The sequence below is a fragment of the Mirounga angustirostris genome, unplaced genomic scaffold (genome assembly GCF_029215605.1).
Source record: "Mirounga angustirostris isolate CCGP_5_RB_7025 unplaced genomic scaffold, mMirAng1.0.hap1 SCAF_1, whole genome shotgun sequence".
Classification (NCBI taxonomy): domain Eukaryota; kingdom Metazoa; phylum Chordata; class Mammalia; order Carnivora; family Phocidae; genus Mirounga; species Mirounga angustirostris.
In genome coordinates, this window is record NW_026991709.1 from 96,358,709 (window position 1) to 96,375,185 (window position 16,477).

The following is a 16,477-nucleotide window of genomic DNA, read 5'->3' on the forward strand; positions in this document are numbered from 1 at the left end:
CATATGATGTTGAACACTTTTTCATATGCTTGTTTGCCATCTATGCCTTCTTTGATGAAGTGTCTATTAAGATTGTTGACCCATTTTTTATTTGAGCTCTCCATTTTCTTACTGTTGAGGTTTTAGATCTTTTAATATTTTGGATAACAGTACTTTATCAGATATGTGTTTTGCAAATATTTTCCCTAAGTCTATGGCTTGTCTTCTCATTCTCTTGACAGTGTCTTTTACAGAACAGATTTTTAATTTTAATGACATTCAGCTTATCAATTATTTATTTCATGCATCCTGCCCTTAGTGTGTGTCTTAAAATGTCATCACCATACCCAAGATCATCTAGATTTTTATGTTCTAAGCATTTTATAGTTTTGCATTTCACATTTAGGTCTATCATTCTTTTGAGTTAATTTTTGTGAAGGGTGGAGGGTCTGTGTCCAGATTAATTTGGGGCATGTGGATGTCCAGCTCTAGGTACAATTTGTTGAAAGACTGTCTTTTCTCCATCATTTTGTCTTTGCTGTTTGGCAAAGATCAGCTGACTATATTTATGTGGAACTATCTATAGATTCTCTGTTATGTTCCATTGACCTATTTTTCTGTACTTTTACTATTACCACATTGTCTTGGTTACTATAATTGTTTAGTAATTCTTGAAGTTGTGTAGTGTCAGTCCTGTGACATTGTTCTTCTTCCATATTGTGTTGGCTTTTCTGGGTCTTTTGCCTCTCCATATAAACTTTAGAATCAGTTTATCAATATCCACAAAATAATTTGCTGGGATTTTAATTGGGATTGCATTGAATCTATAGATCAAGTTGGGAAGAAGTGACATTTTGGCAATATTGAGTCTTCATATCTGTGAACATGACTATCTCTCCACTTACTTAGTTCTTTGATTTCTTTCATCAGAGATTTCTAGTTTTCCTCATACAGATCTTACACATATTTTGTTAGGTTCATTCTTAAGTATTTCATTTTTTTGCATGCTAATGGCATTGTGTTATTGATTTCAAATTCTACTTATTCATGTTGTTATATAGGAAAGTGATTGACTTTTATATCTTGAGCTCATATCCTGCAGCCTTGCAATAATTACTTATTAGTTCCAGGAGTTTTTTGGTTGATTCTTTCAGATTTTGTACATAAACAATCATGTCATCTGTGAACAAAATTAGATTTATTTCTTCCTTCCCAATCTGTATACTTATTTCCTTTTCTTGTTTTATTGCATTAGCTAGGACTTGTAGTACGATGTGGGAAAGGAGTTGTAAGAGGGGACATCCTTTACTTATTCCTGATCTTAGGGTTAAAGCATCTAGTTTATCATTATTAAGTATGATGTTAACTCTAGGGCTTTTTATAGATAGTCTTTATCAAGTTGAGGAAGTTCCCTTTCATTTCTGGCTTGCTTTTATTGATATGATCTTGTGATTTTTCTTCTTTAGCCTGTTGATGTGACAGATTAGATTAATCAATTTTCTAATGTTGAACCAAGACATCTGATTTTTATGACTTAATAGGACTTCCAATGAACAGATTAAATCATATCTATACTTTCTGCATCACATTTTTAAAGAGTATTAAAAGGCTCCTTTGTCACCTCTTCAGCAGCAATTGATCCTAATAATGGAATTTTGCAACCTTGCAAAAATATTGCAGAGGTTAGTTGTAGGCCTTTACATATAGGGAATAGCATCTCTTTGTACCAAAAAATCAACTAATTTCTATTCAACCTTAAGAGGAAAATACAGCATTCATGGAAGTTTCCTTAAATTGAATAGCTTTTATAAAGTTTTGCATGTAAAAGTATTTCTCTGATATACAAGTTACTGTATTTCTCATAGTACTTGGGTGATTTAAGAGGTGATAGTTGCTGGAAATGGAGGTTCTAAATACTATGTGTAATTGCCAAGCTATACGAACATTTGATTGCAACGAGTAAGTCCTTTGGCAGCCAGGCAAGAATTTACATCACTGGAGAGTATTTTAGTCATAGCCTTTACTATTTTACACCATCTATTTATAGAGATAAGATATTTATATTGGAAAGAGCATAGGGATAATCAGATGAAGTGATATTCAATCTGGATAATGATACACATATTTTCATTTAAAATGAATGCAGTATGGTGCAAAAATAGTTAAAGAACTTTTATTCTTCCTAAAATTTAGACCAATGTTTCACAGCCTTGGCTGCACATTATAATCACCTGGAGAACTTGGTGGAGAGAGGTGGAAAAAAACAGTGCTTGAATACCACTCCCAGTGTCTGATTTAATTGGTTTGAGGTCAGGCTCATACACTGACAATTTTAAAGAGTACCTTCAGATAATTCCATTGTGCACCCAGGTTGAAAACCAATGATCTAAAGCAACTCATTTATTTAAAGCAGACATAATAGGTGGTGACTAATATAATCTTGCTCATTTTGTAGCTTTCCAGAGGCAAGTGTCCCAGCTGAAACATTTTCTGTGCCCCTAACTGGTCCTGCTCTTTCATCTGCAGATTTCCCCTTGTCCTCACCTCATCACTAGGCATGCTAAGGAAAAGAGGCAAAATGTGGAAATACAGTTCTCTCTGCATTATTTTTCATAAATTGCCATTGTAAAACTTGAGTGGGAGAGGATGTAGGAAAGTGGGAATTGAACCAGAGGCTGAAATAAAAATACGCATCAATTTTTATTTTATTACAAAATAAAATCTTGCCTCCTTCCATGAGTCTGGTCCATTAAGTTTTGAATACATCAGTAAATTATGATTATCATTTTTAAACATAGGCAGAGTAAAAGTATTTTAACATTGAGATCTCAGTAAAGAAGTGTTGATAAAATAGTGCTTATTGGTAAAGGTTTACACCACAGAAGTTTTGGTTTATTAACAGTTTAATCAGTTTATTTAACTTTCATAAATAATTGTTTTCAACAGCAGGAACTTCAAATGCAGAATTTGACATCATTGTGGATCCTGATGTTTATTCTCCTGCCATTGAGAAATTAGGGGAAAGCAGCTTTTCTGAAAGAAATTTCAAGGAGAAAATGATAGATATGGAAAGTAATCAAAAGTCTGGTGATTCCTGCCTATCACTTGAGAGCAAGGATTCTTTGCCAAGTATAGATTTAAAAAAACCTTCCATTAAGGAACAATTATCTCAGGACATCAAAGAATCCTTGGAATTTAACAATCTGCATGAGAGGCCAAACTTTGAAGATTCTAAAACTACAGAGTCACCACTGGTAAATCTCTATTATGTTTGTTATATTAAAAGTTCTATATGAAGCATCATAAGAAATTTTATATGACACCATATATTCTGAAACATTACTACCTATTAAAGTTAAAATGTGCTACCTTATATTATCATGAGATAGTTGAAGAATGACTCACACAGGAAAGAATGTTAATGACCTACAGGACAAATTCTAATATGATAAATGCCATTATAACAAACGGTTTTGGGTGACAAAACTTTAAGGCCCACCTCATGTATCATAGAAAGAGAGCTGTTACTTTTCTAAATGAAATTTATTATTATGAATAATTTAGTATAATCCTTTCTAGCTTTTTACTGTATAGTCACTGGTTAAAATGAAATAAATGCAGTATGTAGATAGAACCAGTTTTTGTGGCTTAATGTAAGTATAAGGTTTTAAAGGCAGTTCCTTCAAAAACATGGCTAATAAAGAAAATAGGGGTATAGTTTTCATTTCATCTTAGAGGAAAAAGTAAAGTCGCTCATTGTTGCATTAATGCCAAGTTTTGAAACTATATTTGAATCTCTGTTCTATATATTAAAAATCTTAGGTAATCGTGATTACCTAATACATTTTTTGGAAATCAGGCAAGTCAAATTTTTAACAATCCTTCAAAGTCATTTGAAATGAATCTCCATGGTGCCTGAAGTGAAGGTGGGACCAAAAACATAGAAGAATGACTGTTGATCTCCTGCCACTTCTGCTTGGGGGATTGGATTTTTGGGCCCACTTTGTGATGGGTCTTCTTCCTTTCTGAAGTGCAAAATTGGAGCTGAGACCTTTGCAAAAACTTTTGAACCCTAGAAGTGTTCTCCATCACCGGAGGGATACCCTGGGAGATACACTCACAGATGCAACACGATGAAGAGAAACTGATTCTTGCAGAGGATCTGGGACAGGTCAATAAAATATCTTACCTGAAAAATGGAAATCTTGGGCTTTCTTTTAACATAGGGTTACAGTGTAAATATACATTTCTTGCTCAGGAGCTCCAAGCCAACAAATTCACATTAATTTTAATCCATCTATTGATACCTTAATGTGTCTGCCAAAAGAAATCCAATCCCTTCTAGAAGACGTTCTCACAATGTAGCCCATAATAGATCTCAAAAAACAAAGCCTCATTGCAGATGAGCTTTTCTTCCTCCTCCCCCAGTGAAGAAAACAATCAGACTGAATTTCTGCAAGCAGAACTCTAATTTTCCAATTTCCACATGGCCTCATGAAGAGGGCTAGGTGACAATCTACTCATGCAGTGTCCTGTGTTATGGGAGAGGAATCCTGAGCAGAAGGACCCCAATTCTTTTATATTGGGTGCAAGCCTGCCTGATCGGTGCCCTAGGGGGAGACATTCTCTGCTATAACCTAATAAAAGGCATTTGGCCAAAGCTCGCAGATATGTAATCTTTGGTGATTTGTATAATGGAAAGCAATCGAGCAGTTAAAATGAATGACATAGGACTACTTTTGTTGATATAGTTACATCTCAAAAATATGGCATTAAAATTTAAATGTAAAAGGACATATAGAGATAAGTCAGTATTTTTGGAAACATTTAAGACAATTGTAACTTTTCATGGATTCAGGGGCGCCTGGGTGGCTCAGTCGTTAAGCGTCTGCCCTCGGCTCAGGTCATGATCACAGGGTCCTGGGATCGAGCCCCACATTGGGCTCCCCGCTCCCTGCTTCTCCCTCTCCTACTCCCCCTGCTTGTGTTCCCTCTCTCGCTGTGTCTCTCTCTGTTAAATAAATAAATAAAATCTTAGGAAAAAAAAAAAAACTTTTTATGGACTCATTCAGATATAATAGTCAAAAACATGCATTGGAATTAAGTATGTCTACTTCAGTGCAATAATACAATTAGCTCTAAAGACTAATTTTTTTGGTATGGATATCTGAAGCAAATATATTTTTTAAAGAGTTTATTTATGTATGTATTTATTTATTTATTTGAGAGGGTAGGAGATGGGTAGAGAGGGAATCTGAAGAAGACTCCATGCTGAGTGTGGAGCCCGACACCGGGCTCAATCCCACTATTGCAATATCATGACCTGAGCTGAAACCAAGAGTCAGACATTCAACTGACTGAGCCACCTTGGCGCCCATGAAACAAATATTTTAAATTATTGATATTAAATTGTGTGATCAAGTCATGTTATATATAATACATAATCTGCATATTTAAAGTATTACATAATTAGAATTTGAAATATTACAAAGCTACTAATCATATTCTGATTACTTATACTACTACTGTAAAAAAAAAAAAAGTGGTAAATGATTATGCCATAGAGAATGGTGTTTTATGTATAGCGGTAGAATCTACTTTGTTTTCATCCGTGATGACTAGACATGAACTGTTTTTATTCTCCTCCTGCTCTAGTAGAAGCCATTCTTTGAGCAGAGACTACTTAAAAATCTATGTTGCTGCAGTAGAAAATTTAAGAGTGAGCGATAGGGGCAATTTTTAGCAGAATTACTTGACTTGCACTTGAGTGCACAATAGTTCATTTTGCACTTCAGTTTTCAGACACTGAGTCCTTCATAAAGGTGGAAACTATGGAATTCAGTACCAAGTTGTAGAGCATCAGCAGTGGGGTAGGGTTGGGTGCCAGGAAGAACATGGACTAGTTAGGGGCTCTTGGTTCTGGTCTGACACCACCAGTAGTTAACTTTGTGAGTTTGGGAAACAAACCAACGCACTTTCTTTGTTCTTATCTCTCAACTGATGCTTTTAGAAAACGTTCCAGGTTTGCAGTTGTCTAATCCAAATAAAAGCTGCACTAGAGCTGAAGGGGTGCCGTAAATTGATAATCAGTATCTGGGACAGCCAGGGAAGATTCCATGAGTAGAGCCAACTTGGACTTGTCTTTGAAGGAGGTGCTTTATCAGTCACTAGCTTTGTTTTGTAATATTTTATCATTTATGTCTTATAAATTTGAATTGAGTTATCATAATTTTTTTGTATTGTTTACTACCCTGAAACAGACTGCATTTGGGCATTAATTAGATCCATTAGGGAACTGTTAAATACTGAGAGCACTCTGATTATGTTTTAAGCCCATCTAGAGCTCTCATGTCTGAATCTCTAATCTGTTTCTTACTAGACTCATGTATGTTTTAATCCCATTAATATTCTTCCCTAGGATGAAAGCATACCACAAAATGAATTCATAGGGTGGGAAAATAAGCCTAGGCTTCACATCAGCCAGACCTAGGTCTGCTAGTTTCTAATTGTATGAACTTCTCAAATTACTTAGCTCACTCTTGACTCATTTTACTGCATGGATGTTTGCTTCATGATAAGTATTTTGTTAACTTGGATTTTGTCTATGACCAGATTTATTTCCCTTGGTATTCTACTTTCATCTTTGAAATTAGTTTATGTATAGACGAAGATACTAATTCAAAAGCACAACATATGAGGGAGATTCTGTTTTCCAGAGTAACTTATGTGCAAAGACACTAAGGGAGGAAAATAAGAGAGAAAGGAGAACTTTTCTTTTGTGAACTTCTGTCCTCCTTGGATCGATGGCAACTTTCGGATAATTATCCTAATTGTGGTTTATATATTTTTCAGAACTTACTATATATAAATGTCGTGGTATTGTCTATGTCTTCACTACTAGAACCTAAATCTGATGAGGGCAGAATCTGTGCCAAGAATATAGTAGGTGCTCAATGAAGGAATGTGCTGCTTTGTGTTAATGAGATAAAATAAACTTAATGTTGTTAACTATTTTGTTTCCTAGTTGTTACAAGAAATAGCCCTCAGAAGTAAGCCTATAACTGAACAATATCAAGGACTTGAAAGATTCTTTGTTTTTGATAAAAATGAAAGACTCAACTTCCTTTCTTCTCATAGCTTAGAATGCAGCTATTCCAGTACTAGGATTACAATTGCAGGTAAATTCAGACATGAAATCAGATGGACTGTGGACCAACCTAACAATTTTCTGACACTTTTTCTTTTTAAACAGCTCATCCTCATTTTAGGAAATACTGGGCAATTCTGTTCAATGAAGAAAGTCATTTTCTTCTTCTCCAGCTGAAATTATTAACCCTGTGTGAGTTGCCACATATTTATATTTGAGGCTACTCTCACAATGTGAGAGAACATAAGTAAAATGAGACTGAGGAGAGATTATTTTTAGAATTTAGAAATGGAGCCTTTACTAAATTGTGAAATAGAAATTCTTTGAATCAGTTCATTAGCTGCTCAGTATTATATGATGATTCTTAAATACCATCTTAAAAGCAAATCTCAAAATCTCAGGATATGTGAGATTTTTGAGACATAGCTGGAATTTCCTTCTGAAAGTTAGGTCATGGTGTCACCTATATTCTTAGGTTTCCCATGTATTCAGATGTGTTTATTCATGTACAAACTACTATACTTTATGTTATATTGTTGTATACTTGAAAAAGTGTTTGTTTTTATTCAAATGTGTGTGTGTGTGTAATATCTTTGCAATTTAGAGTTTTATTTCTTTTTATTATGCTATGCAAATTTAATGGTTTTTATTGTATAATTATGAGATTTCTTTTATAATATATACCTTACTGTTATCATTGTTCCTTATTTAGCTAAGTATTATCCAGTAAGACGATAAGTAAAGCAATAACATGGATTTCTCTCCTTTAATGATTTAAATTAGTTTACCATTTTTCCATCCAGGAGACAGAGAGTGGATCCCAGACCGTAGCATAAGTGCATATGCTGATAATGCAGTCGCCTTGGGTGTTCTGCAGAGTGCCCAGAACCTGTCAATGAGTAGAACACAACAAAAGATGGGTAAGATCAGCTGGAAGGCCACAGTGCCATACTGATGACTCACTGTGTTTTTTAGTTTGTCTCTGAGCGGTTTACTAGGTACCTGAAAATTTTTGCAGTTTCATAATGTGAACTTATTCATTTTAACTGGCTGCCTTACATTTTTCTTCCAAAATCAAAAAAGCAAGACTAGTCATGTTCTTTTCAACAACATGAGTTAAGTCTTAGTTATTTTTGCAACAATGTATTAGTGAATAATATTTTTGTAATGTAGCTCAGGGTATGGTGTATATTTTAAACAATCCTTATAAAATACATACTCAGTTTTATTACACTCTCAGCAGTGTATTTTTACTAGATTTTGCATATCATCCACTTGGTTCATATTATGATAAGACATAGCCATTTGTGAAAGGAATGGTTTAGGTTAAGATTGCTGCTTGTAGCCGTGGTTGAGACACCTCTGTTCTACACCTAGTGCTGAATGTGTTAAGCCTGGAATCTTGATTTAAGTTCATTAACTCCAGTCTCTAACCAAAATAATTTTAAGATTATCTACATGGTAACTCTTTTGACATGTTGAATCTCACTGTGATATTTTCCTAGAGAGTGTACACAGAGAATTTTGACATCATTAAAATCAGTAGTTTTATTAGGTCATTATTATTATCCAGTAACACCTGCTGCAGTAACTTTGCTTTATGCTGAATTTCATGTGAAGTTGCTGTAGATGACTAATGAATTAAGGCAATTCAACAGACATGTGTTGAGTATATTGGCCTGATGCTGGGCCCTGGGGGAAAAGGGATGCATAAGTCATGTTCCCTGATCTCCGGGAGCACACAGGTTTAGGAGGAACACTTGACAGAGGGGTTATTTGCCTTCGTTGAGGGCCATCTTCAAGCCAGAGATTTCATTACATATGATTTGTCCAAATATGCAAAATTTGTATCTCTCTTGCCCTAAATCCTATGATTCAAACTCCTTGGCTAGCTTAAATCCCTTTTATATGCATTTCTGTTGAGAATCTGTCAGATTTATTTTTTTTTTATTTTTTATTTTTAGTAGAAAAACCATCCGTTTATGATAAATGTTTTTTGGCTCTATGATTAGATACCTGTTCTCACATCAAAGTCTCAAGCAGCTTCAAAACTACTGGTAGCTCCCTTCTCAGGCGGTCAAAGGAACTGTTTTAAGTTACCATATATTGCTGAAAACAAATTCACATGGGTGCTATGAGAAATTTGTTACTAAGACAAATTTTTATAAATAAGTAGCCAAATACCTTTACGTATCAATTTAGTATCAATTTGATCAGTTGAAGTCAATAATTTACTATAAAAAACATTTGTAGGATGGGGCGCCTGGGTGGCTCAGTCGTTAAGCGCCTGCCTTCGGCTCAGGTCATGATCCCGGGGTCCTGGGATCGAGCCCCACATCAGGCTCCCTGCTCTGCGGGAGGCCTGCTTCTCCCTCTCCCACTCCCTCTGCTTGTGTTCCCTCTCTCGCTGTGTCTCTCTCTGTCAAATAAATAAATAAAATCTTTAAAAAAAAAAAAAAATTTGTAGGAGCACTTACTGTAGGCCAGGCATTGCCAGACACTGGTGATACAAAATCAGCCCCGGTCCCTGTATCCCAAGAGCATAGTCTAGTGCAGAGATTCTCGAATGTTAGCGTAAGTATAACCACCTGGGAAACCTGTTGTAGTGTGGATTTCGCCACCTCACTCTTAAGATTCTGATTTATTAAAGTTGAGAGAAGGTCTAGGAATTTGCATTTATCTTATCAACAATTCCATGTTATGCTGTTGTAGACAGTCCAAAAATCATACTTAGGGAAAGTTGCTATATAGATACATGAACACATAAATCACCCCATATAGAATACACATTTTATTAAAGGACTGTGAGTAACATACTTTTGGAGACTGACAGGTAATTAATAATAATAGTACATGTGATCAGTTATAATAGAGGTAGGTACACGTGCAGTCTTTTTAGGAATGGAGATGGTAAAGTGATTGCTTTGTCATTAAAAGGTGTAGGTCACCAAGGCATTAGAGACCAGGTGACATTTCACCTGAGTCTTAAAGAATTAATAAGATTTACCAGTTAGGAGCGGAGGGAAAGGACATTCTGAAATATTTCAGTAGCCTGAAATAAAAATAAAATTTTTCTGGCTATGTCATAAGTTATCGAAATCTTATCTTCTGAACTGATGCTAGTGTATAAAGGAATTCTTCTGTAAGATTTTTAAGTTTGTGAATGTAGAAACATGATAGCTATGAAATACAGCTGTGTTTAGCAGCAAGCCCATTGATCCTCCCCAAGCCCTGCCAAAACCTCCTGCTTGCCCACCGCATCTTCCCATGTCTGTCTGCACGACCATATAAACATCGGTAAGTCTCCAAATCAGGAGCCATCTTGTCTGTCTCTTACCCGCCACAGCCTGATCATTCCTAGAGCCTGCTGATTTCAGCACTAATACTGATCCCAAATCTGACCACTTCTACCTTCATTGCCTAAGATGAGCCCAAGCCAGTTGTCCTTCATCTCTCATTTGTCTCTCAATTTCACATTTTGCCTTTCCTGAAAATAAGTTTCAATAAGTAATTTCCATCAAATTCTACTGTTTATAGTCAGTGAGTGAATTGTTTATAGTCATAAAATTGTTTATAGTTTATAGGGAGCTCATCACATTTTCTGTAAACTTAAAGTATAAATTGCATCTTGTTAATCTCCTGCTTAAAAGCATTTTATAGCTTCTTATAGAAGACAGAAAAAAAAAACCCCAACATTTCTTACCAGACATCACAGAGCAGACTACTGAGTTGGCCCTGCCCGACTGCCAACCACACCCTCTCCCACAGTGCAGGTAGGCTGGCTTCTTTTTGTCCTCACACAGGCCACGCTCTCGCTTGTTAGCTTTAGAATTTGCTCTTCCATCTAACCTGGGATGGTCTATAGCCTCTTTCTCCCGCTTCACACCCTTTTTCATATGATCGATTCTTTCCCATTTTTCCATCTCAGCCAGATGCTGCCTCCTTAGAGAGGCCTTCTGAAACCACCCTACCTGATGCTAGCCTCTTTTTTTTTTTTTTTTTTAAGATTTTATTTATTTGACAGAGAGAAACACAGCGAGAGAGGGAACACAAGCAGGGGGAGTGGGAGAGGGAGAAGCAGGCTTCCCGCCGAGCAGGGAGCCTGACGCGGGGCTTGATCCCAAGACCCTGGGATCATGACCTGAGCCAAAGGCAGAGCCTTCGATTTAACGGCTGAGCCACCCAGGTGCCCCTGATGCTAGTCTCTTGAGACCCCCCCAATCACATTAACCTTCTTTTGTCCTTCTCCTAGAACCTATTACTAGATGAAATTATCTTACTTGTTTATTTTCTGCTCATCCTACGCTTGGTTGGAAAGAAAGTGAGGACCTAGCCTGTCCTTTTCTTGGTTGCGTCCTCAGTGATGGAACACAGCCTGGCATATTGTCAGCACTAAGCAAGCATGTTTGAAGGAGTGAAGCAGGAGAGCAGGACTGTGTGTTAGTGTGGAGTACAACTTGAGGGTAGAGGCAATGTCTCGTTCACTTTTGCGTACCCTGATCCTGACAGAGTGCCTGCCAATTTTAGGATTTGAGAAATGATTTTGTAATTTAATTGGATTGGGTATTAATTCATAGGCTCTCAGAGTTGGAGGGGATTTAAGACATCATTCTGTCCAACCCCTTAATTCCTCCTAACTTTTGCGGATGAAATACAAATTTGCATGTCTCAGGTCACCAGGTGATTTCTAATTCAGTGAGACTGGGCAAGTGCTTCCCACTTTAGCCTTCTTTCTACTAACCCACACTGCTAAATAAAATGTCCATGTATGTGCTAAGAACTCTTAGAAAATACATTTTTATGGTTTTATGTATAAATGCTTAGTAATTTACACAGTAGAACAAGAATGTCAAAAGGCAGTGATGTTTTGCAACCTTTATTCAGGAATAAAATAGTGGCTCCTTTGATCAGATATTTTTTGTTATTAAAACACTGTGCAAAAAGCATGTTGCTCTGCTGATGTTTCATCCAATTCTAATGTTTTTATTTAGACTAGCAATAAGAGTTATTGTACTAAATACCATCCAGTGAGTGGTTCATACTTTCATATCCTCATCAGCATTCTTATGCCCATTAATATAGTGCAGAGCGCCCTTCTCTTTTATCTTACCAATATATGGCATGGTCTCATTAGTAGTCATAGAGCATATACTTTAGCCAATACCAGGAACACTTTCTTTTGTTATTTTTAGACTATAACTGTGGTCAGTGGTAATCTATAATTTCCTAAGATTACACTGCGAGCAATGACACGAGTTACTCCAAAAGGAATTTCTTCTGTTTCTAATCTACAAACTGGACTTCTAAAAAAATTATGGAATGTTCCCTTCAATCATGGCATTTTTCATTAGTGTCAGTCTTGGTGGTGTTTCAAATCGTAACCCCAGCCTCAACATCAATAAGCTTCTACATTAATAAGCTTGAGGAGAGAACGATATACTCACTAAATAAACAAAATAAATAAATAAAATCGAGGGCCAGATTGAAGCTTCTTCTGTCTCTTTCTACGTTTTGGGGACTTTAAATTACCCTTTAAACATATTTTCCATAAAAAAGATGGTCTGTTTGCTGCATGCTAAGCATAAGTCTGCCCCACCCCCAGTGTCCTTTTTTCCTCAACTGGGATCAATTAACCTCTAATACTGTGGCAACCAGATGTCACAAGAGTTCAGCAAGTGTTTGTGCTCTTCTGAATCTTCTGAAGGGCATCTATATTATGCTAAATGTTTCTCAACTCATATTTGCCTGTGTTGGCAGAAGTCCAGTTCTTCCTCATAACGTCTTCCACTTGCTTTATTTTAATCAGAGTTCTGCATTCCTCTGAATTTTACTTGACTGGGACAGAGCACAGTACAAATAGAAGGGTCTCGTTTTCTCCACAGATGCAGAAGTTTCAATTCATACGTTGAATTATTGTTATACTCACATGCTTCCACGATGGCTGTTCCTACTACTGCTTTATTATGGAGGAATGGCAAGGTTGATTTTTTTTTTTAAGATTTTATTTATTTATTTGAGAGAGAGAGAATGAGAGAGAGCACATGAGAGGGGGGAGGGCCAGAGGGAGAAGCAGACTCCCTGCCGAGCAGGGAGCCCAATGTGGGACTCGATCCCGGGACTCCAGGATCATGACCTGAGCCGAAGGCAGTCGCTTAACCAACTGAGCCACCCAGGCGCCCGGCAAGGTTGATTTTTTGTGTATCATGTATTTTTATGTATTTGTGTATTTTATATATGATGTACTCTTGTGTATTAGAGGTAAAAGGGGAAATTATTTCCAAATTCTAGCCATTAAAGTAATCCATAGGGATATTTACATTTATATGTCTTCAGACATAGATGCATTTTTGTCAGTGATTTTTCTTCATAATTGTCTCTGTGCACATAGACAAAAAGGTCAGAATCTTATTTTAATTTATTCATAATTTCATTCCAACAAAAAATGTTTTCAAAATTGGTTTCTGAAATGTTCATTAAAATTGGTGCCCTTTGGGACTTACCTTAGTCAGTTTTAATTGCTTAAATAATTACATACTGCATTAAAGATGCTTCTTAGGGTACTAGCTACATTCAAAGTAGATTTTTAAGCTAAAAAAAAGACAAACAGTAGTTATTAAATGTTTAATACATGACAACTACCTATAGTTACTCTTCTGAATCTTACATTTTCCTTTGAGTTAAATGGGCATAATGTTATAATGGAATATGTTCATTCAAATCATGACTTTCAGGATATTGACAATAGCGCTTCTTTAAATAATCCAGTATTTTACACAAAGACAATTTGTGTTAAGGGACTACAAGGTTATCTTATAAATTATTTATATTTAATATAAATATATTAATCTAAATAAGGACAGTGATTTAGTACATATAAAAATATACCTACACTCTGAATCTAAATTTGTACTTTGAATATTTCCTTGGCCTTCATTAAAGAATCTTGTGAGCAGTACCATAAAATAGATATATGTATCTATTGACAGCTAGGTAGATAGATATATGTAGATAGAGAGAGAGAGAGAGAGAGAGATAGTTATTTTGTGTTAGTGTAGGATTTGAAGAGATTTTTTTTCCTACTATGAAAGAAACACACATGTTAAATAAACCAATTAAATCAGCCTTTGAAATAGGTGAAGATAAAGTTGCCTGCCAAAGCGACTTAGTGGAACAAAGTAATAACCTGAGTTAGATCTGTGTTTCTGGAACTTTTCCACTAAAGTGCCCTCTAAAACAGCAGAAAGTGAATTCATATTTAGGAAAATTAGAAATATGATCTCAATTTCTTTAAAGCCTGTGTTTTTCTAGAAGATTTTGCATACTAGTATTTTGTCTCCATATTTGTCTTAATAGAAGAATGTTAGACACCATCAAATAAAATTCACTAGGAAGTGGTACCATGTCTATTCTATTCTTACTCTTAGAAGGCACAGTGTGGTATCATCCTAGAATTTAAGAAACACGACACAGTTTGGGATGTTTATGGAATAGGCTATAAGACTGGACATTGGGAAAAAAGATTAGACACTGAATTGTTCTGGAATTAACTTGGTTTACAGATGTCTTGCTTTAGTTAATTTAAAATTGGCTTGTCTTTTTTCTGAATGTAGAAAAAAAGGGAAAAATAGCCCAGAAGTGTTCTTTATGACATAGGGAAAGTAACTTGGGATTAAAACATTGTGGTAAACCAGAATGCATGATAATTTAAAATCCACTTTCTCTTACACTCTATTCCATGACCTTAACTGCTCTAGATTTAGGGGGTTGGTATTTTATATCTTTAAGCATTCATTCAGAATTTTCGAAAAAGTTGATATAAAAATTTTTTATCTTTCGTTTTAGGCCAGATATCACAGAGACCTTCAACAGCAAATTTACCCCTTTCCAACCCTGTTAAAAAAAGCTCCAGCTGCCTTGTTTCCTCCCATCCTCGATCAAGAAGTGCGGCTGCTCGACCATTATCTAGAGCTGCTTCTGAAATTTCAGAAATTGAATATATTGATATTACTGACCACACTGAGCCTTTCTTAGATGGCACTGCTGATCAGCAAACCTTAGACAGTTTGGAAAAAGAATTAAATGTGCTGAGAAATCTTTCAGGTAATGCTATTTTTTTCACTATAGACAATGTAACTCTGCCTTCTGCTTGATTCTTCATAATCACGTTCCAAGAAAACAAGGCTTTCCCTTTCCCTTATTTAACCACCAACCTTTGTATTTGTTTCCTTGGATGTTCCCTGATGTCACCCTGAGAATGTTATAAAACGTATGGATGCCCACACCAGAGATGGCTCCCTTCGCCTACGTAATACACAGTTAAAATATAGCATAAGGAACTTCATGTGGACAGCAAAATAATTTTTTTCTCCTTTCTACAGCCCCTCTGAGTGGCTAATCTCTGTAGCTTTATGAAAGCCACCACCCAACACCCTTGTTGGAGAATTGAGCTGTTAGATCTTTTAAAGCAGTATTTGTCCAATTTCAATGTGTATACAAATGCCCTGGGGGGTCTTATTACAATGCAGATTCTGGGGTGGGGCCCAGGATTCTGCACATCTGACAAGTACCCAGTTGATGTCAATGCTGGTTGGCAGACCGGTTTAAGGAGAAATTATACTTGTGCATTCTCTTTCCTAAACCTCAGTGGTTGCAGTCAAGCAAATCATAACCATATCCTTGAAAGAAATACAAAAAAATACTAAAAAGGAAGCCAAAATCCCCACAAAATCTTACTCCTCCGAGAACAACCATGTTATTTGATGAGCATCATGAGTATTCATATAGAAATACATAGTTAGAAGGATGAAAAATTGAAGGAAAGACAGTAAAAATTTTATAAAAATATATTTATGCTCTACATATTTTTAAATAATTATGTATTTACCCAGTTTACCAAAAGAAAAATTGAAATGAAACCAAAGGAAATTGTACATTTCAGAAAAGTATTTTTTCATCACAAAAATATTAAGTTGAAATATATGAAACTGCCATTTTGTACACAAGAAACAGTGGAATATTGGTAATTTTATATGGTCTATCCTGTAATTTTTTATAAATATCCTTTTAAAAATTAAGGAAAAAGGAAAAAAGAAACATTAAGCTATGAAGGCCAAAGGCCATTTGTAACTATATATGACTTAGTTTTAGACAATAACGATTAAATCCCTAAAATTAAAGATGAGGACTCATTTGTTCTTTTTTTTTTTTTTTTAATATTTATCCATTTATTTGAGAGAGAGAGTGCGCAAGAGCACACAGGGGAGGGGCAGAGGGAGAGAGAAACTTCAGCAGACTCCTGTTAAGCTGATAAGCCCGAGGCGGGGCTTGATCCCATGACGCTGAGATAAGGAC

The 16,477-nt window shown here is 35.8% G+C and overlaps 1 protein-coding gene across 1 annotated transcript in view; it reads left to right on the forward strand.

Annotated features, from left to right (window-relative positions):
* Positions 1-16,477, forward strand: part of ZBBX (zinc finger B-box domain containing) — a 110,393-nt gene that overhangs the window by 79,758 nt on the left and 14,158 nt on the right. The window contains 4 exon segments of the mRNA XM_064590345.1: positions 2,926-3,233; positions 7,004-7,157; positions 7,930-8,046; positions 14,969-15,226. Coding sequence (XP_064446415.1) covers positions 2,926-3,233; positions 7,004-7,157; positions 7,930-8,046; positions 14,969-15,226 — 837 coding nt within the window.